Here is a 22,103-nt window from a genome sequence, read left to right as displayed (position 1 = left end):
GTAGCAGGTGTTTTAGATATTATATATAACTTTGCAGCTTAATCAGACAATGTAGGCCTAACTTAGTATGAAGAAGACTCCACCTAATTCTGGAGGTGCGAACGTAATGATTCATAGAAAGAGTTTGTGAAAGTACTCTTCAATCAAACACTAAGTGTAGGCATAGTTAAGCACCCAGAGAGATGGATGAGAACAATTTTTCTGTACAGGCTACCGTGATGCTGACTGTGGCTGGGTGGAAGTTGAAGGTGAGTGGGGCGGCACCAAGCGCTGGGTGACCTTCCTGCTCATCTACGCCCCACGCCGAGGCCTGCTGGAGGTGTGGATGCCTCAGCAAGGGCCCAGAGTGGCAGCATTCAACGTGCCCAAACAGTCCAGGTGGGTAACCCTCATTGTTGGCATCATTTCAGTTTGCCTCCATCATTATTGCCACTGTCCATATTTTTCGCATCATTATTTTTGCCATTATCATTATTATTCCTTATTTCAGGTAGGATTTTAACATTGTTTTCATTATGGTATGTCATTGTGCAACCAACATGTTGCATTCTAATTACATCAATAAAACTAAACCCTTAATGACTCTTCACTCAATTTATTCAAATTTATTATTATTAGAGCAATTAGAGCATGTCATTCAACAAGATGGTTTTAATTCCAAGAAATCTGAAGATATTGAGCATGTATTTAGTTATAGTTTTATTCATATACTTACAATCCATCATATTGCTGCAACATGGCATTATTTACATAGAAGCATATGGGGAGGCAGTGGCTGAGTGGTTAGTGTGCCAGCACCGCGTCCAGAAGGATGCAGGTTTGTGTCCCACCCGCTGCTGCAAGTTTGAATTTTTCAGTCACCACCGAGTGGCCTAAAACTACCCACATGCTGTCCTGAAGACTGCCTATCAACCCATACTCTAGATTCTTACTCTAATAAAAGAGAATCAAAGATGAGCTTAGGGGGGCTGATGACGCCACCATAAACATTTGCCTGCACCATAACAGGCTGGGGCCGACCATCAGGCCCCACCAAGAAGGCTTACTGGCACCACAGGCTAAAACAAAAGAAAATAAATACCCATCAAAGGAGATATTGCTCATGTTGCTCTAGTTGTATTTTTTATTATTATTTTCCAGCATATGTTTCTTGTCTCTATTCCATATCATTCTCTCCATATGTAATGCCAAGAAGCTTTGATTAAGAGTGGAATGTACAAAAGGATCACAAAAGTAGACTGAAGTGTATGTAAGTATTAAGTCGTGTAATGCAAAGAAGTTTAGATTAATTAAGAGTGGAATCTACTTTTGTGATCTTTTTGTACATTCCACCCTTAATCTAAACTTCTTGGCATTACACATATTTATGCTTAAGTTTTCAGAATGACGTGCATGAATGATACTCACCAGTCTATCTCTCCACCAGGCTGATTTACACTCCCCACACTCTGCTCGGCACCAACAGTGTGAGGGGCGTGAGGTGTAAAGTGTTCCCAGTCATCTTCATCACCCCAGACGGTACCATGAGTGAGATTACCATACCCTTCCACCTGGCCTTAGGGTGAGCTCGATGGTGATTGATTGTTTGCAGCCTTTCACCTCACTCATCTTTTTACTATATGATATTAGGAGGGGGGGGTGAAAGAGTGAGAGAATAAAAACAAATTTAGGTCCATTTGCTATAGCTGCTCATGGCCTCAGTGCTCATCTCCATCCCATTGGCCCCTGAAGCAGTACTCGAAGTCATGGTAGAGTGTATTCATAAATTGCTCAACTCTGTTTATGTCAGAGTTTACTCCTCAATAATATTGCTCATCTAATACTTTTCTGCTCCTCCATGAGTAATAAAACAGCATTTATTTTGTCCTTGTGTTAGCCGCCCCTCAGCACAGAGTTCATGGACTACATTGGGGATTTTCAGTGTTATTGTCATACACATCATCAATACATCACTATCAAACACAGCCGAATGCTGAAGCATGTACACTATTGATAATAATGGATTATTATACAAATTTAGCTACATATTAATCAGAAAATTTTAATGAATACAGTTACATTATGTCCGTAATAAACTTAGTAAATACACTAATTTGATACATTGTTCATCACAGTATCTTCATCCTGCCATAGGTGGACTGTTCATATTCATATTCAAATATATTCAAATACCATATTTGTGTGTGTTTGTACAGTATTTGTATTCAAATAATTATTGTTACACCTGTGGGTGTGTTTGCATGTTTGTTTGTGTTGTTTGTGTGTGATTGCATGTGTAATGTGATGAAATCGTGGGTAGCATGATGCAATGTTGACATAGCATGGTGCAATGTGCTGGGGTGAGAGAGAGAGAGAGAGAGGAGCGGTGGCGGCCACGGCCACTGCCCGCCGGGGGCAGTTGAGTTGCGAACGAGAGGCGCTGAGGGGTGGTTGAGGGAGACGCGTGGCTGCTTGCGGGTTCAGTTGAGTGCCCCGCCCGTCGTGAGCTGTGTGTGAGTCTGTCATGCCTCTGTGTGCCTGATTAACTGTTCTGTGCCCTTGAGAGTTGCTGTACTGTGTGAGGAACCTGCATTAAACGGAAAATTAGTGTTGAACGTGTATCTTTGTGCCCTGCCTTGTGCCTCCTTCCCTCGGTGTTCTGTGTGGGCCGCTGTCGACAGTTGCGGCGCCCGCCTTTTGTTCTGGGGATCACACTGCCTGCCTGCCCGTGGTTGGTGTGTGGTATAGGGGATGGCGTAACATTATTGATAAAAATCAAAGTTTTCTCATTCATATTCAATTACAAGGGAAAAGTATTTGTATTCCACAAATAACCTAAAGGATCCTTTAAAAAGTTATTATCAGAAATAATAGCCATCGTTTCTTACAATTCCATCCTCCTGGGTGATCGTGTAGACTGTAGAGTACAGTTTCATAAGGTCATTTATCTGTTGCATAACTTTAGAACACTGCTATGCCCAAGTACATCAAAAAGGTATTTTTCAATGAAAAGTATTCATGAATGTATTCATGAACACTTTCAAGAAATATTCATATTTGTATTTTAATTAAAACCATTTCAATGCATTCAAATTTATACTAGTATTTGTTGGAATTTGAAGTATTCATATTCGTATTCAAATTCACAAGTCTTGTATTCACTCCATCCCTGCATCTTACATTTTTTATCACTAACTCATTGCATTGTTATCACAGAGGGAAGACCAGCAAGCGTGCAAGAGACCTTCACCTTGTCAAGACCCTCAAGGCCCACCTCAAGAGTGGCAGTGAGGCGGAGGTTTTGACTGTGATATCAGAAATCAAGACCATGGCAGTGAGGAAGCAGGCAGTGGCAACCCTCATCCTCTCACAGCACCTCACTGTTTCCCTCCTGCAAGGACTCCTGGACCTCTTCCTGCCAATCTACACTAGAGAGGAGGAGGTGGAAGTCAGTGAGTAGTTAGTTATGTTGAGGAGTTGATGGTGGTGTGAAGTAGAGTAAGTAATGGTGTGGTAACTCTCAGTAGTCTCAGTAGTACTGTTGGAGGTGACAGTATAGTAGTTTCAAGAACATTTTTTATTTACTCAAGACAGCTTGTTATTTTATTTTTAAATATGATCCAAAAGTACTGGACTTTTAAGATCTTGTGTAACCTGTTCTTCCAATTTGTTTGTTATACTTATTTTCTTGATTTTCTTATATTTTGTTCTACCATTTTACTGTGCTATTTTGTGTTTGTGATTTAAGATTTCAACATTTCCATTCTGGTTACCAACTTGACTACTTTGCTGTCTTCCCTATATGCCAATTATCCTTTACAGAGGAGGACGTTCAGATGTTGGACCATGAGAGTCGGCTGTTTGGGCAGCAGTTGGTCCGGTTGAGGCAGCTACTGAGCCTTTATCTGGTGCTGAGCAAACTCCACTCAGCAAGGGAAGCCTCACCTGATCCAGAAGACAGTGTGCTGTTGGAGGTAAGTCATGGGGTGGGATTAGGGGCATAAGGAAGGGAAATCTTATTGGCAGAAAAGTCTTCAATCCTTAGGTCTTTTAGGGTTGAGTTAAGTCATGGAATTGATAGCGTAATATTTTTGTGTTTATTGTCCCATTGATAGCTTGGTCTTTCTTTCCTCTTTTTTTCTTCTCATCATATTTTTGTTGCAGGAATCAGACCAAAGCCCCTTGTAAACAGTAAGGAAATGTATGTTTTAAATCTTATACGGTGGCCTCGCGTCTAATGCTGAAATTTGGTCCGAGATTACATCACATTGAACGAAATGATCTATTTTGCTGAGAGCAACAAGTCTGATGGGCCATGGATGATTTTTTTGTGTGTTACAGAAATATTTGTGGATTTGAACCACTTGTCTGCTGGTTTTTGTTTTATGCTTTGGACCATTTTAAACACATTACAGTAATTAAAAAAAAATGCTTGCCCAAAAAATCCACCGTTAGGACATGAAATGCCCTGAACAAACACGCATTGGATGCGAGGCCACTGTGTTACCTTATCTTCTAGATTTAAAATGTAATTTCCCTTGCTGTGGTCATCTTTTGCCTTCCTGCATTAGTTACTTGAACTCAATTAATTTCAGAGCTCTCAATAAGCAGTCTATCTAAATTGGCATCCATAATGTATCATTTTTGCAAGTAGGATATAGTGACAAAATCAGCATAGCATGTTCTGCAGGAATTGGCCAAAATTCTGGTGCTGACTCCAGAGGAGACAACAGACCTCATGTCAGCATGTGGCTGCAATGAACCCTTCAAGGCAGGGAGCTCCAAAAGGGTAAGGAAATTTTAAAGAAATAGGAAGGCACAGATAATGTTTTACGTGTAGTTGCAAAATTATTAGGTTTTATATTAATGAAATAATTACTATAAAATGACTGTTCTTATATGTGGAAGTGTTGGGAATATGAAAAATCAGAAATCATTTCAGCTTATTTTTATTGTCTGGTTATAGCAAACAATACCAATAAATGAGTATATTTTATGTTATTCAAACTCTCAAAACAGAATCATATCTACATAGGCATAAATGTGAAATGTCTGAACGTTATATCTGTCTTAGGTGAGGTTTCCTGAGGCTGAGTTGGTGCTGAGCATTGGGTCATATATCCGGTGTTGGGATGTGTCTGTTGGGGTCCTGGCCAGAGACGTGGGCACCTCGGCTCTGCCCACACAGCTTAAAGCAGACATACAGCTGGAGAAGAGAATCAGGCTAGGTAATTTCGTTTGTGTGCGATATTTTCATACTCTGTTGACATCATACAGTGTTAAGAGGCAGAGTAAAGTACAATTCCAATAAATCAATCGGAGAGAATGAGAATATAATGATACTCTTATTAATATGGAAAGTTTTGCCATAGGTGAGCTGCTATTTGGTTGGAAATGGCACAGGGAGAGTATCAGGAAGTTCCATGAGTCAGTGGCTACAAGTGGAGCCAACCCTGAGTCCCTGCTGCACCTGGCCCTGGAGCACTGGTCCCATGGCTCCATCCCCGACATAGTGGCCACCCTGCACTTTGGCATGGTGGTGCATACCCTGTCTTCCCTTGCAGGTGGGAAAATGTTTCTCAGAAGTTTAAGACTAAATCAATATCAGGGTTCAACTGGTTGGTCATGATTCTGAATCTTGCTTTCACTAGAAGCTTTGTGTTGGAAGCATTTCAATTTGTTTTCTGCTCATGATAATGTGTCAAGACCATTAAAAATTTAAGAAATTGATGTGAAAAGAGGTTGCTGAGTAACATAATATGAGCAGAAGGTAGGTGAAGATGTATTCACATAACTTACAGAATATTTTATTGATATTTTCTTACCTCCAACAGAAAGCAAGATCGTTAGTGACGTAAGTGAACAGAGTGAGTGGTGGACTGTGGTGAGGGACAAACTGGTGGCCTCCGAGCAGCCTTATCACGCCTATTTGGCTGCACTGCTGTGCCGAGGAGTCCACGCCACCCTGGAGACAAAGATACATCAGATTAGAGTAAAAGAGTCGGTGAACAGAGGAGAGGAGATGGAGATCACAGACGAAGGAAATGAGGAGAGTAAAACGCAAGCCACTACTACTAAATTTATGTCTCTAAATGACTGGGAAGGACTGTCAATGGAGATGGTAGAATGGAACTTGGTGTTGTGGCAGCTTGGGTGTTTGTTGCCCCTCAGCAGACTCTCCTCCTGCCTGCCCTCCAGTGGTCTAGTGAGGCAGCCCAAGCTAGAGGTGTCTGTCAAAATGCTCCTGGACAAGGGTAAAGGTAAGAACTGTCTGTAAATCAGCATCATAAAGCTGTCAGGCTGTGGCTAGGAATATTTTAGTCAAACATCGTAAAGCTACAATTGCTGCTGTCCTTATGATCTTTTTTGTATCATTATTGTGTTTTGTACCTCTGATTTCCAAGTAGTTTAAATGAGAGTTCTTATTTATAATGATGTCCAAAATCTTTTCCTTTTTTGCAGAATACAAGAAACGGTAAAGATCATGGTCAATAGATCTCTGATAAATAAGCAGTATAAATAAAGATAAGCAATTAGACATGTCAGTATCCAATAACAAGCTCCAAACAATAACAGGATGTTTAGTGGATTGAATAATTATTTGCCAGCTTCATATTTTCTCGGAAGGGAAGCAAGAGGAGCTGGATGTTTATTAGTCTCATTGACGAAGAATAAAGAGCAGAACATACATATGTTGTGGTGTGTGCAGGATGAGACAGTAGCATGCCATTGTTTATGGATGGCAAGAAACACTGTTAATGTGCTCTTGTTTTACAGGCTATGTTGCAGAATTGGTAGCTAACTGGTTCATTGGCTCTGGGATTTCCTTGTCAGTCATTAAGAGGCTGCTCACACAGCATGATAAACAGAGGAAGAAGAAACAGCAATTAGACATGGAAGTTGTCGAAGCAGAGGAGGAGACTCAGATTATGCCAGATGAGGCACCTCCTAGCGAGGAAGAATCAGAGAGTGAACTTTACAATTACAACGAAATATTTGGTATGTATATAAGTTAGCATTATATAAACAGAGGACTGAAGACCTCATACATGGCAAAAGATGGGAGGTAAAATAAAAGTAAATGTGGGTACAATCTCTGACACTATGGATATGACCTTCATTTACAGAAAAATATACTTTATTTCATGCTCATTATCATATAGTCATTAGAGAATTATGTGAACATTGTACATAAACCATTTACAAGCAAGGCATTATACTGAGAAAAGTTACTGAATAATTAGGAGAGGGACACACAGTCATTCATCATAACTATTTCCCTGGACATCATACCCACAAACTTGCTAGAGATGGACACACAGTCATTCATCATAACTATTTCCCTGGACATCATACCCACAAACTTGCTAGAGATGGACACCAGTCATTCATCATAACTATTTCCCTGGACATCATACCCACAAACTTGCTAGAGATGGACACACAGTCATTCATCATAACTATTTCCCTGGACATCATACCCACAAACTTGCTAGAGATGGACACCAGTCATTTATTCAGTGCCATGTTTGCAGAGTTGCTAGAGAATGTGGGAGACAAGTTCCCTCACTCAGTAGCAGGTGACTCTGTGCTCACCAACATGGCCTGGGAACTGGCGGCTGCATGGCACAAGAATCCAGATGACGTCACCCAACTTTCCCAGGCAGTTGCTCACATCGCTGAAATAAAGAACTCTCACATCAGACATGGTAAGAATTGACTGTTTCTTACTGAAATCATCTATCTTACCCATATTATTCACTCCTAACTCCTAAGGTTTTTACACTTATGAGTGCTATTTAGATTTCACTAATTTGCATCTTTAATGTATATATTCATGAATTTCAAGGTTGGGAGTGAGGAGTTGTATTTGAAAGACTACACAGTGCACCACACCATGAATTTTTCCTGCCACACCTCCTGTTCTAATGCATTTAATACTGTTTGCACAATCCTTTACACTTACCTTTCGCCTCATCACACACACACACACACGCACAGCTTCTGTACAAAAGAACAAGCTGTGTGAAGGCTAGCATAAACCAAGCCCAACAACTGACATCTTTTCTTCCAGGAGTGTCTGTGATGATCTGGGAGACATGGGTCAGCAAGAGCATTCAAGCTGCCTTAGGTCTAGTGGAAAAGGTTGGCCGCCTTCCCAAAGACAGGTTGTGTCTTCGGGACCTTGGCTTTGGTGAACACACCCTTGCACCAGTGTTCAAAGCTTCCTTCTCCCTGCTGGAACAGGTGCTTGAGGTGAGTCGGTGTTTATAGGTGTATCATCTATAGTTTGCATCTTTGTTTAGCACGGAGGCGAGAGCTGCACCACTTTTTGCAATGTGGATTGAATAGATGTGCCTTTTAAATACTATATGCAGATTCCTGTATTTCATCGTTTATCAACAATATAGTCTGTCAACTTCCAGAGTTACTTTTTAACCACACATTTTGTTTACAGGCAAATGTAGTGTGTGAAGTGGAGAAACCACTAGTGCTTACAGCAGACAGGTTCTGGAGTGGTCAGGAAGGCTCTCCTGCGCTGGTGGAACTGACCATCATGCAAAAGGCAACCTGTTATGACCTTGTATATCACCACCACCAGTTGCTGTCCGTCCTCTTCTTCATTGCTCACCTTAACCTTAAGAACATGAAGCCTCTCTCATGCTTTGATGGCAAGGTGAGTGTCATGTCATGTATCCATCCATCCTTGCTAATGATGGAGGTGCACTTAATTTGTTTGGCAAAAAAGGTTTACGATCCCTAATTCTGCAAAAGTTAGAGCATTGACCCTAAAGGTAAAGTAAAAATAAAGTTTGGGGCATACACTAGTAGCTTCTAAGCCAAACACATTTTACAGTAACTTTTCCCCACAAAGTTAGAGTGTTATACTTGCCACAATGTGAATCTTTGAGGACTGGGCTGATCCTTTTTTCCCTAGCATATGTTTCTCTAATAACAAGTTACACCACAGGGTCGCAGCGTTTTCTTCAAGCCTTTGTCAACGACCTGGAATCTAGATGGCCAAACTGACCCCAATGTGTCCAAGGCTCGCATGTCTCTCATGTGTAAGGTCATCAGTGCCTCAGTCAATGCCCTGCCAGACAACAACAGTTCTTCACAGGTGGGTCTATTTCTGGCCATTTACTGAAATCAGAATCTTTATGGGAGGGTTACCAACCTGAAAATCAGTTAGTGAAATGTCAAATACAATGATACTAATATGCTTTCTTGTATGAGTGAGGGCAGGGAAAAATTTAAGGTGGGTTTAGTGAATATGCAAAGGCTGAACTTAATGACATCAACAAAATACATTAGTGATGGAAGTATTTTCTTATGGAAGTCTTTTCTTCTGTATAGTGTACATTACTGTAGGCTGAGAAGTCTGTTAGGTGCTCAAAGGCAACTTGATTTATGAAAACAAAGTGAAATGTTTGATATAGTGAATATTAGTGAATGAACCTTCTGCAAGTAGCCTAAGGTGGTGAGTAATACGAGGGTGGGGAAGTAGCTAAACCACAGAGCATTATAAATAATCATTGACATCACCTGAGCCCATATTTAAATGTATTGCTGTTTTTCAGGGCATTCCAGCAGGTGTTCGGCAAGCCCTTGACCTGAGTCGGGGCTGGAACATGGAGGTGGATCCCCTGTACCGGCAGTATATCTGTGAACTTTATAACTCGGGCTTTGACAAACAGGCAGAAGAGGTGGGTATAGAAGAGGTCTTTAAATGTTGGCTCAAACTCTGAACAGAACTTTGATAATTTTGTCGTTGTATTGTTTCAGCTTGATAATTTCTTTTTAGCAAGGATTATTTAAGGAGGATGCTAGATGGTAGTATCGGATGGTGTTCTGTGCCAAACTCTACTCCATACTGAACCCATGCCCCCCTTCAGACATGCTCATTATGTTTGGCATTGCTAGACATGAAATAGCATTGATGAAAGGATAGCTAAGGATTTTAATCATATCCTTTTAAGTACTCCTTGGAGGATCTATCGACTTGCCCCAGGCATGAGTTACGTGGGTGTCCCCGTGGTCTCCTCCACTAAGGGTTTTCTCATACAGAAGCAACCCTATGAGCAGAATAGATGTCTAAGAAGCATGCCACGTACCCATATAGCCAGAGTTGGCATTGAAGGACAAAGCTGGTAACAGTCCACGATTCAGTTTCATCAAGAAGTTGCTGGTTCGGCACAAACTCATTCCAGTGATACCCCATGAACCTGTGAAGGCACTTCGTACCAAAGGTATCAATCCACCTCCTCAAGTCACTTTTCAGTGCCCATGTGTCACAGCCATACAGTAAGACAGGGAGCACAAGTGATTTAAAGATTTGAATAATTTTCTGCCTGCATAGATATCAACAATGCTGTTTACTCGTGTTGAGCAAGTCCATAACACCGTGGGCCAGGCCAATCTGTGTCACTTTCTGGCAAGACCCACCATTGTTAAACACCATCAAGGTGTGTGAAACTTTCAGTGACTTCAGTGTTCTCACATGCATGAACAGGCTGAACTATGTCATCCAATAAGCCTCCAAATGACTTGACCTTGATTTTTGTCCAGCAGACCATCAGTCTCAGTGTCTTTGCCTCCTCATGTAGCACATTGAGAGCCATCAGAACTTTAAGTGATTGCATGACAAGTGCAGCATCATTAGCAAAAACAAGGTCAGTGAGCTTGATGTTGCCAACAGATGCTTTGCAATGATTATAACCAACAACCTTGCCAAATACCCAATTCATACAAGTGTTGAAAAGTGATGGAGGAAGGACACAACCCTGCCTCACTCGGATTAACATGAAAGAAGCCGGAAATATCTCCCCCACACTTCACAGCACTCGGTTCCAGAATAAAGAACAGTTATCAGGTTAATAATACTTGCAGGAATCCCACGGATCCACATAATGTCCTAGAGTGCTTCACTATGTGCTGAATCAAATGCCTTTTTCAGATCGACATAGGCTGCGAATAGTCCCTATCAAAACTCATGTTGGTGTTCCATAAGGACACAAAGTGCTAGGGTTCAGTCAATTGTTATATGCCCAAACCACCTCAGAGCTTTACCCATCACCTATTCTCACTTTGCATTTAATAACATCTGCTCTCCTTCATTCCATATATCCTATACAGTATGCTAAAATTAACTTTGGTGTTACAGATCATACCTATGGCGAGTGACAGAGCCATGTTGGGGTCCCAGCTGGTGCTCCTTGCCGGCCAGCGCCTTCACCACCACTTGGCCGTCTCCACACGTTCTGCCCACCACCAGGCCCTCACTGCTCCAGCCATCACAGAGTGGCTCAAATCATTAGTGAGTGATAGCCATTGCTTTAGTGAGTCTTGCAACCCATAATCACTGTCTCTGTATTTAGTACAATTAAAAATATTCTATTCCTCACAGGACTCTGGAAGCTTACGATGCCCTGCAGTACCCCTGAAACTCAGTGTAGAGTTGCTGAGCCAAACGCTGCACCTTCTGCCTGAAGGAACACAGGAGTATCGCATGGCCACGGCACTCCACCAGACCTTCACTGCTTTTGTCCAAGATGAAGAGGAGGAGCCTGGTCTACCCACCTAGCAGAACCTGTAAACTATATGATATTTATTGTATTATATAACATGTGAAAGGGGAAAAATAAATTGGGAAAGGGAGAGATACCTACATCTGCTTTCCATCAAAAGAGTTCAAGAGAATGTGATATATATTGCGCTATTCCAGGTGTGAGAACCAAACATAACAAAGTATGACAGGTCTGAGGATTCATGTAATTCTCATTTCTTTATCTTGGAAGAGTTCTGCTTTACGGTTATCAAAGTGAAGTATAACTTGCAGTGAATATTGTCTTGTCAACAGTTTTACAAGATGCCCTATAATATTTGTTTTTTTGTTTGAAAAGCAAGGTATGTGCAGTCCTGACAATATATGTAAATGGTTTTCCAATGTTCAGTGTAATTTTAAATTTTGTAAATATTGCAAGCTTGTGATTTTTTATTCGACAATAAGGATTACAAATTCATTATAGAACAGCTTTCCAGAGTCACTTTTCATATTTGAAGTGCGTATCGTTAGTTGTTGAAAAAGATTTGTGTTTACAGGTCTGAAAAGACACAACTTGTTAACATTGAAATATAGATTTAAATCATAAATATGGTTAATAGTTTCCTGCAGCACAGCTTGTCGTTGGTTGTGTTGCCTGCTTCAATTTTCCATGTCTCCAATGACCATGGTTCTCATAGATATATCTAAAAAGCTTTAATTAATAATATATTCTAGATTTTTTGATAATACCCATAATACATAATGAATATTATTTGTACAAGTTATTTTCTTTATCCTCCACAATCCACATATAGCTACTTTTTTTTTCTTGTGTGTGTGTGGGGGGGGGAGGGGGGGGGTGCGCATGCATGAGTTGAAGTAATGCACAGAATATAAGTAAATTGGAGTAAAAAATATGAAAAAAAAGCTTATCAAGTACTCGCTCCCCTCCAGAAACAGGTAATATGACAAAAAAGTAGCACATTTCATTGTTATTTCCACACTTGCACTGACCTTGAGAATTAAGCCCTAAAGGTGAACCCTGACCCAGTCATAAAGCACATATTAGTCGGCAGCTCCCTGCAAATCCTAGAACTGCAATCTATTAGTTGTAATAAGTACGAGATATTTTTTATCAAATTATTACTATATAGCACATTTGTAGAAAATATACATTTGCAAAGTCCCCTTCCAAGCGCGTTGGGGGTGTAGCTCAAATGGTAGAGCGCTCGCTTAGCATGTGAGAGGTACGGGGATCGATACCCCGCATCTCCACGACACATTTTAACATGTTTTATTTGCGTTGAGATTCCGCAATTTAAAACTTCAAAGCGAAGATTAATTTCAGCAATAATCTCTGTAATGATATGCAGCACTGTGAAAATGATGATGATAATGGCATTACATTTTTTACTGTAGCCGACTGGCACACTCACTTTTCCTTTCACCAAAATGCACACTAACTTATCATCAAGGCATTCCATTTGAAGTATTTATGTGAAGCTCACAGGTTACGTTACCTTAAGTAAAATATAGTCGTGAACGGAAGCTCAAATACCACATATTTTAACTAAGTAAACGACTATCACAACTTCGCTCAGCTTTCAAACTTAACTAATAACAACCTTTCGTAGCAAAGGAAGGAAACTGGAAATAATGTTACGACAAAAAAAAAAAAATAATAATAATAGAAGTCGTGGAGGATCGAACCCGTGAACGCTTGGCACTACCGAACATTTTTCAGTGCACGAAATTATCGAAATCATTAGTTTTGACATGCTTGCTGCAGAGAACGAACCCATAACCTTTCGCAGCGGTGGACAAGCCAAATGCGATCATGAAAAATTTGTCAAGTGTCGCCAGAGCGACAGTGCCTTGACGTTATATGTGTTGTCCATCCTTATCAAGGGGAGTGCTAACCTTCTCTCCTTTCGTACAACACAGTAGGGGAAGGTATAGAAGCCAAGTAATAATAATTTTCACGTGTTAATTAATCATCTTTCATCATTTGTCTTCATATATACTGCTTCATAACAAGACTTGAATAGTAATAAAGCATTAAAATCACCTACCGGCTAACCTTCTCTCATTTCGTATAACATAAAGGCGGATGATATAGAAACAAAACAATATTAATTTATACGTGTGTTAATCATTTTTCACCATCTGTCTTTATGTATACTGCTCCATAACAACGCTTGAATAGTAATAAAATTTAAGGCATTAAAATCACCTACCGGCTATAATCAATTCTTTCGTACAAGTACACAGAAGGAAATTATATAGAAGCCAAAGAATATTCATTTTTACGTGTGTTAATCATCTTTCACCATCTGTCTTTATATATACTGCTCCATAACAACGCTTGAATAGTAATAAGGCGTTAAAACCACCTATTCCGTCACTACAGTCACCACCCACCACCACCGCCTATTAGGGGAGGTGATCTGGGGCGAACTAATCACTACTGCTTCCGTATCGAGCAGCACTCCCGTCACTTGTCACCTCCAGCATCACCACCTTCACCATACCTTGTCACCTCCAGCATCACCACCTTCACCATACCTTACTTCTATTGCTACCACCACCACTACGACCACTAGCTCACTATCATCAATTATCAAATCCATCACCTCTAACTGTAAGGCACTGCTGATGACACAATCTCATCTCCATCACCTATAAGGCAGCTACAACAATCACTGTAAATTAACCCCCAACCACCACCACAACTAAACAACCACTATACTACCGTCATTTACCAGTTCCACTTTTACTAACTATAGCCCTCCATTCATCAATATCATCATTGTATACCTCATAAACCTAGTCAACATAATAGCTAATCATTCAACACCGTCTAGAACACAAACTATCTTCCCTTTTTCTTATTAGAATTAGATCTTTTTGCAACCTGTATATTTAGTTAAGTTTAGCCTAAAAAAGATCGATAGAACGTTTTCATTTTTAAAAGGATAAACTAAAACATTTTACGCCACCTCATAGAGAATTAGAGTAATAAGTAATAAAGATTGCTGTGTAGATGTTTGGGCCTTTCTTCTTGTGAAAGTAACACTATTATTGGATTGTGTCGATATAGTGAGGAAGAATAAACTTACAACATAATTATTACTCGTCTTCATGATAAAATATGGCTCCCTATTTATCTCATTACATTGATGTAGTACTTGTTCTATAAGTATGAGGCTGGAAGCTGGAATACATCATTAAACGCTCATCGTATGTCTTATAATCATAACAGAACTGCGGGGGAAATAAAAGGAAAGAAAATATAAACTAGAAACTTTTAACCTGATGCGGACAACGACCTTTACTTTCATCACATCATCACCACCAATCACCTCTTCTCTATTCACCCACGCATCTATTACATCCCTTATCACCATTATCCACCACCAACATTACCATAACTTTGATCACCCCAATAATAATATACCGGTCATCAACACCACCGCTAATTAACACCATTGCCGCTCGTCAGAATCTCTCCATCACCTTCCTCGATAAACGTAATCATATTCACTTTTCTGTCACCCGTCTTGTGTAGTGAGGGGCAGGTGAAGTGTGTGTGTGTGTGTGTGTGTGTGTGTGTGTGTGTGTGTGTGCGCAAGTCATTGGTTCACCCTCTTAAAACGTGATTATCAGATAAACGTGATTCATTATCGTGTGACCACCCTTACGATGTATCCTGTCCCGTCTCCTCTCTAGTCCACCCGCAGCCACCACCGCAACCATGGCACTCTCCCCCCTCCGGCTGGCTCTCTTGCTCATTCTGGTAATACCCGCTAACAACAACAGCAACAATAATAATAATAACAATAATAATAACAACTTCCTATGGCTTAAAGGTAATCACCCCTAACATTTTCGAGGGTACGTAAAACTAAGCGTCGTATTATAAAACATTTCGTTGCCCAAGTTCGCATATTTGCTAGGACTTTCAAAGGAGTTGTGGGCATTTCCAGTAGTAGTTTTATGACTCTGGTGGTAGTTTAAATGTTCCTCTGTACAATGAACCTAAAGAAACACTCATTAGAACCCGATTGACCCCCTCTTTGGCCTTTAGAAATAGATGATGTGAAAACTGAGTGTCTAAATTATAATATCAACCTAAATATCTGGAGTTCCATGTGCCCTGAATCTGCTCCACGCGTACCGCCTGGGACCCCTAAAATACACAAGTTCTTGATTCAGTTCTCAGGTTCTCATCCTCACTTTTATTCATCCCCTAGACTCACTCTCTAAAACCCGCCTGAAAATTACGAAATGCATTAAAATTCCGTACTATCACGAAAACTATCTATATGGACCCTCTTCAAAACCAAGAATATTAAGCTATTTTACCCCTTGTTAACTGTAGGTGCTGATTTTTTATTTTATTATTACAGATCTGTGTATTTGCAACGGGGGTCACGAGTGAGTATGATGCAATTACAATTAAAGTATGAGAGAGAGAGAGAGAGAGAGAGAGAGAGAGAGAGAGAGAGAGAGAGAGAGAGAGAGAGAGAGAGAGAGAGAGAGAGAGAGAGAGAGAGAGAGAGAGAGAAATACATATTGAAAATTTAATGAAATATGAGACATGAGACACGTAGACTAAATTATATAAACACATGACTACACGACAGGTAAGCAGAGCAATTTACCTGTCAACTCCTTACTCCTTATCCTCGCTCCAGGCCAGAAGGTGACCATCAACCAGGTGACCACGACGTCTCTGGTGCTGAACTGGCAGAGGGAAGGGCAGTGGGCGGACGTGGGGACCTACAAAGTGGACATCCAAGCCAACGGCCACCCCTTCTGTGAATCGGTGGGAGTCTGGCCTCGTCTGGAAGTGCAGGGGAGGGGGTGGTTATGATGGTGGTCGTGGTAGTAGTTGGTGGTCTTTGGTGGTTAATGGTGATGGAGGGAGTGGTGATGGTTGAAGTGTTTATTTTAATAGTGGTGGTGGTTGATGGGAATTGTAGTAGAGGAAATTATGATGGTAGAGGTGATGGTGATTATAGCAGTGGTGGTAGTTGGTGGCAATTGTAGTAGTGGGAATGGCGATGGGAAATGTGATTGTGGTTGATAGTGGTGGTGGTTGCTCTGGTGGTAATAGAGGTAACGGGTGGGATTGGGATACGCATGAAACTTATAACATGTATGCACTCAATCCATCCATTCATGCATACATACATATATACATCCATAGGTACATACATGCCTCAAATAAATATTCTAAGACAGTTCTCAAATAAATGATCGAATATCCTAAGCAACGTGTCACTCATCATGCTTACTCCTACTGAGGGACACACAGGCAGGCTGACTAATGCATCCCTCGCCGCCCCTCCAGACTCAGTACTGCTTCTCCATGGACGGCGCCTGCAGTTTTTCCACGGGAGACAAGTGTGCCATGTTCCCGCCGTGTGCTGATGTTGTGGTCTCGGTCAGCGGCGGCACCCATACGGCCCCTAGCGTCAATGTGCAGACTGGTATGTGCTCCCGAGGTTTTCTTCTGCTGCTGCTACTGCTATATACTATTACCACTCAATTCTCTTACTACTACTACTACTACTACTACTACTACTACTACTACTACTACTACTACTACCACTACTACTACTACTACTTCTACTACTATTGCTGCCGTTTTTACTTCTGCTACACTAGTTTATTTTTTTTTCAATTATTTCGTGTTAGTCCATCATATTGCTTATTGCGTTCAAGTATAATCCAATATTGTCCGTGTCTTTAAAACTTCCCTTTACCCATTACGGTTCTTCTGCATCTCGCCTTTCAGCTCCCGCGGGCGTCACCGACTTGAAAGTAACGGGTTCGACACTGAAGGAAATCACCTGGACGAACCCCAACTCCTCGTGCCTCGATGACACGGTCGCCAACGTCACCTACGGCGGGTACTACGACTACACCGAGATCTTGACCCCCAATGAGACGTCCCTGTCGGTGCCGCTGTGCAACAAAGGGTCCGGGTTTGTGAGGGTGAGCGCGAGGGGAGGCGACGGAGAGAGTGATCCGGAGTCAGCCGCCCTCATTCGGTGGGATGGAAATGGTACGTATGAGATAGTATGTATGTATGTGTGTGAGAGAGAGAGAGAGAGAGAGAGAGAGAGAGAGAGAGAGAGAGAGAGAGAGAGAGAGAGAGAGAGAGAGAGAGAGAGGAATAATAAGTGACGAGAGTAGGTGAGTTAGGGAAAAGGAGAGAGGAGAGGATAATAATAATCTAATATGTTAATCCGTGTCGACATTCTGGGAAGACGAAAAATAGATCCGTGTGGTGCTGAGAGAGAGAGAGAGAGAGAGAGAGAGAGAGAGAGAGAGAGAGAGTGTTTCATCACTGACTTGTCACTTATCTCATATTCCCGCAAAGTCCATCAGAACCTCTTCACCCTTTCCACTTATAAGATCACACATTATCGAGAACAATTTTACTTTAATGTCAGGAATAATACACTTAATATAGGTTGCCCTTCTACGCCTCATAAAAAAAAACTAACTCTGGGATCATGAATACTTGGAGAATACGTTGATCTGTGCTATTCTTTCCTTCCCTCCGTTCCTCTTTTTCTTCTTGTTTCTTTCCTTCATCCCTTGAGTCATAACAATACTCTCCATGCTTCCCTTCGCCCGTCCCTTCCTTCATCCTTTCCTTCCTCCCCCTAGATAGGCCTATAATGCTAGTTTAACCTGTTTTCCCTACTTTGTGCTACTCTTCTCTTCGTCTTTATTGTCCTCCTCCTGCCTTCATTTTCTTCTTCTTTTTCCACACCATCTTTCTTCCCATAATCAACATGCGCTCTTTCTTTCCTCGCCCCCTATTTTTCTCTTCTTCCCATCCTCCTCCTGTCTTCCTTTTCTTCCTCTTTCTCCACACTATCTTTCTTCCCATAATCAACATGCTCTCCTTCTTACCTCGCCTCTTTTTTTTCTCTTCTTCCCATCCTCCTCCTGTCTTCCTTTTCTTCCTCTTTCTCCACACTATCTTTCTTCCCATAATCAACAGCTCTCCTTCTTACCTCGCCTCTTTTTTTTTCTCTTCTTCCCATTCTCCTCCTGTCTTCTTTTCCTTTCTATTTCTCCACATCAGATTTTCCCTAATAATCAACACGTGTTCTTTCCATTTTATTTCTCTTCTCCCCTTTTCAATCGCCCTAATCTCCATCCTCTGTACAGACGCAGTCACCATTACGTCTTGTCCCACCGAGGGCTGCACGGACATGACGGTTGAGTGGCAGTACGACCCAGTGTGTTCTGAGGTGACGCACTTCGAGGTCACTGCCACGCTGGGGTCCAACACCATCGCCACCACCACCACCACGGACCTCGCCAACACCACCGCCATCTTTGAGGACCTGGAACTCGACACGGTGTACGAGACGTGTGTTTCCGCACTTGACAAGGACGATAATTTGATAGCGGCCTCCTGCACCGCCTGTGGAACCTATCCGGAAGGTGAGTTAGTCTTTGCCATCCAAACATTCATTCATTCATCCGCCTTTCTTGCCCCCCTCGCTGTACTGTATGGCTACGACACACCATATATGCTTTTTTTATCGATTTTTACGGTTTCCATTTATTATCACGGCTATTATTTTGCTATTCCCGTTTCACTCTTACTATTGTTATTATTACAGTATTCATATCCTTATTCTTATTCATTCATTGATTCATTCACGTAGTTAAACTCAATGTGGGTCTCTGAGAGCAGCTGATAGACAAACACAGACGGCGAAAACACTGAATGAAGACAAACTATTATATTTTCTTTCCAGTGGCGGATTAGTTGCGTCATGGGAAGGCACGGTTAGTGGAAGCGTTGGATGAGAACGCTAACAACCCCGCATTTCTTTCAGTGGTGGATCAGCTAACAGTAATGAACATAACCGACACGACGGCGGAGCTCACGTGGGAGGCTCCTCTCTGTCAGGTTGAGGGCAATATCGAGTACATTGTGTCATACTCGGTAATTTTTGGGAATGCCACCACTGCCACTACCGCGACCACCACCTTCCGCTACACCGACCTCTCGCCTGCTACTAACTACACCTTCTGCGTGTTGGTGCAGCACCCCGGCGTTGTCCCTGACCACACCTCTTCCTGCACCAGCACCTCCACTCTACCCGCCGGTATGTGTGGATGCAACTCACTCATTCCTCGCTCTCGTCTACTACCACCACCACCACCACTACTACCTCTACCGCTACTATTACTACCACCATCGCTATTACTTCTACCGCTACTACTACTACTATAACAATAACAAATTCTACTACTAATGAATGATGTGTAGATTTCGCGTACCTCTCAAAATCTTCCAATTCGCTGTTATTTTTGCTTCGCTGAGAGAGAGAGAGAGAGAGAGAGAGAGAGAGAGAGAGAGAGAGAGAGAGAGAGAGAGAGAGACTAACTAATCATATACATCTTACCCTCAGCCCTCGAAAAGATTGACGTGAGGGTGTACGAGACCACTTCGCTCTTCATCACTTGGCCGGGGGACATCTTCAGGCCTAACCTCAAGTATCTCGTGTCTTGGGGCGACGACCTCGAGCACTCAGACTACACGGAGGTGAGTCCGTTTTGAAAGGACACAGAATTAAAAAGCCAAACTATAGAGAAACCAGATGGCGAGATCGTTTTGTGGTGGTGAACATATGGGGGACTATACCTACGGATCGAGGCGAGTTCGTTTTGAAAGGACATATAATTAAAAAGCCAAACTACAGAGAAACCAGATGGCGAGATCGTTTTTGCGGTGAGGAACATATGAGAGGAAAAGATGTCACTTATAGACGTGTTGGAACTGCGCGGCGTCCAAGGAGGAAACGACCCGCAGAAACGATCTCGACAATTTGTTTTCACTATAATTACGAGGCTATTAATAACCACTAATACAACGTTCAGTTAATCTCTGGCTATTAATAAACATGCTTATCGGTAAATTTAATGCCATAACTAGCTATTAGACTATTGTGGGCCATATTCTCAGTAAAACACACCGGCACACAAGCATACACATTTGATAAGGCTTTCATAGGAGTTGTGGGCGTTTCCATGGGTAGTTTTATGACTCTGGTGGAAGTCTAATAACGCTTATGTACTATGAACGTGAAGTAACAGTCATGGGAACCTGATTCGTCTCCTTTTCGGTCTTTGGAAGGTTGATGTCTGATGCGTCTGGGAACCGACATATTTTCTTCCTCTCGGTTTAACATCTTGCTATATTTTTCTTCTCTATATATTGTCTGTCCATCCCTGTCAACTCACACACACAAAGCAATCTTACATCTTTTAATTATCAATCCGAAACACCGCAATCAACACGTGGTAATATATCACCAGACAACATTACTCTTAAGAAACACAAGCATTAAAATCGCGTCGCCCCTTTCCCGCCTCGCCTAACAATCCCCTTCGTCACCTCCTCGTCGCCAGTACAAGAGTTACACCATCGAGGGTTACAACCAGACGGCGGGCCCCAACAAGGTGTGTGTTCAGGCTGCGCTCAAATCTACTCCAGGCAAGAGCAGCGACAAGACGTGCCAGGAACAACCCTTTGCAGCTTTCGGAGATCGTAAGTACCAATGTATACAGTTGCCCCAAGGATCGCCGGTCATCCCATAAACGATGAAATAAAAGTAATAAAGTAAAAAAAGGAATGAGCCAGACCTTGATTGAATAGACTGAATGACGTAAGTTTTGCAGTTTTTCCTATTGCTTCTTGTTTTGGTGTTGCATGAAAGTTTTACATTATTCGAGCTTGAAACGATGAGATAATGAGCGAGAACTTGACTGAATAGATTGAATATATAGCGCTTTTTTATATATATATTAGCCTACTTCTTGTTTTGGGGTTGAAGTAACTTACATCAATGCACATGAAATATTTACATTATTAATTAGTTAGTTAGTCGTTTTTTAACATTAAACAGCTTCCTACAGCCTATAAAATTGCAAAGGAATATGTTTTTAAGAGTATATGATTATCCAGTTCATCAATAATACGCTGAATGATACTTTTTTTACTGTATGCATCGGAAAAAAAGTGAATTATCTAGCCTACTTACGTATACGAATATAAGCCCCTATTCTAGCAATCTTCCTGTTCTTTTAGTGTATATGAATGATTGTTAGTTTATTGTTGCAGGTATACAACAAAAGAGAAGGGAGGAACATGCCATCCCAACCCCCAGGCAGTACACAGTGTGATTGTACAACTAGTAATACCATGAAACGAAAAAGGCACATATGTTCCTCCGCTCATGACCCCCTCCCCCTTTTCCTCTCACAGCCAAGCCAGACCAGACCGCAATGATCGTGTCCGTGTCTGTGTCTGCGGGTTTGGCGGTGCTGCTGTCCGTGGTGCTGCTGGTGGCGGCCAAGAGTGGGGAGAGGCACATCAAAGACACCTCCATGTAGGCTTTGGGTCCATCCCCCATGAGAGAGAGAGAGAGAGAGAGAGAGAGAGAGAGAGAGAGAGAGAGAGAACGCACAAGTCACCCTGGAACAATCTTATTATTATCTGTTCATACCTCGACGTGTAATAAAACTATCTACGAAA

The 22,103-nt window shown here is 41.7% G+C and overlaps 2 protein-coding genes, 2 long non-coding RNA genes and 2 other non-coding genes across 7 annotated transcripts in view; 3 read left to right on the top strand and 3 right to left on the bottom strand.

Annotated features, from left to right (window-relative positions):
* LOC127002357 (rab3 GTPase-activating protein non-catalytic subunit-like) overlaps window positions 1-12,305 on the top strand; it is an 18,890-nt gene extending 6,585 nt beyond the window's left edge. Inside the window, exons 11-26 of the mRNA XM_050868244.1 lie at window positions 210-378; window positions 1,427-1,561; window positions 3,196-3,431; window positions 3,802-3,953; window positions 4,670-4,768; window positions 5,054-5,207; window positions 5,352-5,543; window positions 5,814-6,239; window positions 6,757-6,978; window positions 7,515-7,688; window positions 8,054-8,235; window positions 8,438-8,656; window positions 8,951-9,100; window positions 9,561-9,686; window positions 11,144-11,296; window positions 11,387-12,305. Coding sequence (XP_050724201.1) covers window positions 210-378; window positions 1,427-1,561; window positions 3,196-3,431; window positions 3,802-3,953; window positions 4,670-4,768; window positions 5,054-5,207; window positions 5,352-5,543; window positions 5,814-6,239; window positions 6,757-6,978; window positions 7,515-7,688; window positions 8,054-8,235; window positions 8,438-8,656; window positions 8,951-9,100; window positions 9,561-9,686; window positions 11,144-11,296; window positions 11,387-11,563 — 2,966 coding nt within the window. The 3' untranslated portion in view covers window positions 11,564-12,305. The remainder of the gene's footprint in view (window positions 1-209; window positions 379-1,426; window positions 1,562-3,195; window positions 3,432-3,801; window positions 3,954-4,669; window positions 4,769-5,053; window positions 5,208-5,351; window positions 5,544-5,813; window positions 6,240-6,756; window positions 6,979-7,514; window positions 7,689-8,053; window positions 8,236-8,437; window positions 8,657-8,950; window positions 9,101-9,560; window positions 9,687-11,143; window positions 11,297-11,386) is intronic.
* LOC127002406 (uncharacterized) lies at window positions 4,959-11,297 on the bottom strand. 2 transcript variants are annotated; one of them, XR_007756171.1, is made up of 4 exons: window positions 11,151-11,297; window positions 7,461-7,658; window positions 5,805-5,944; window positions 4,959-5,185 (listed from the first exon to the last, which is right to left on the bottom strand). It is a non-coding gene; the product is annotated as an uncharacterized LOC127002406 (long non-coding RNA). The 2 variants fall into 2 exon arrangements; XR_007756179.1 differs by having other exon boundaries at window positions 7,469-7,658.
* LOC127002412 (uncharacterized) lies at window positions 11,431-16,952 on the bottom strand. Its single transcript, XR_007756183.1, has 3 exons — window positions 16,825-16,952; window positions 16,189-16,370; window positions 11,431-11,576 (listed from the first exon to the last, which is right to left on the bottom strand). It is a non-coding gene; the product is annotated as an uncharacterized LOC127002412 (long non-coding RNA).
* Trnaa-agc (transfer RNA alanine (anticodon AGC)) lies at window positions 12,727-12,799 on the top strand. Its single transcript has one exon. It is a non-coding gene; the product is annotated as a tRNA-Ala (tRNA).
* LOC127003014 (U6atac minor spliceosomal RNA) lies at window positions 13,362-13,466 on the bottom strand. The gene has a single exon (XR_007756837.1). It is a non-coding gene; the product is annotated as a U6atac minor spliceosomal RNA (small nuclear RNA).
* Window positions 15,189-22,103, top strand: LOC127002388 (uncharacterized). The gene is made up of 10 exons (XM_050868270.1): window positions 15,189-15,320; window positions 15,934-15,961; window positions 16,222-16,352; window positions 16,881-17,019; window positions 17,328-17,597; window positions 18,719-18,997; window positions 19,399-19,671; window positions 19,978-20,111; window positions 20,978-21,116; window positions 21,834-22,103. Exons 1-10 carry the CDS (start codon window positions 15,279-15,281, stop codon window positions 21,959-21,961), a joined length of 1,563 nt encoding a protein of 520 aa, XP_050724227.1. The 5' UTR covers window positions 15,189-15,278; the 3' UTR covers window positions 21,962-22,103.

Source organism: Eriocheir sinensis, chromosome 2 (genome assembly GCF_024679095.1).
Source record: "Eriocheir sinensis breed Jianghai 21 chromosome 2, ASM2467909v1, whole genome shotgun sequence".
NCBI lineage: Eukaryota > Metazoa > Arthropoda > Malacostraca > Decapoda > Varunidae > Eriocheir > Eriocheir sinensis.
The sequence above is the reverse complement of the archived record's forward strand: the minus strand, read 5'-3'. Positions and strand labels throughout refer to the sequence as shown.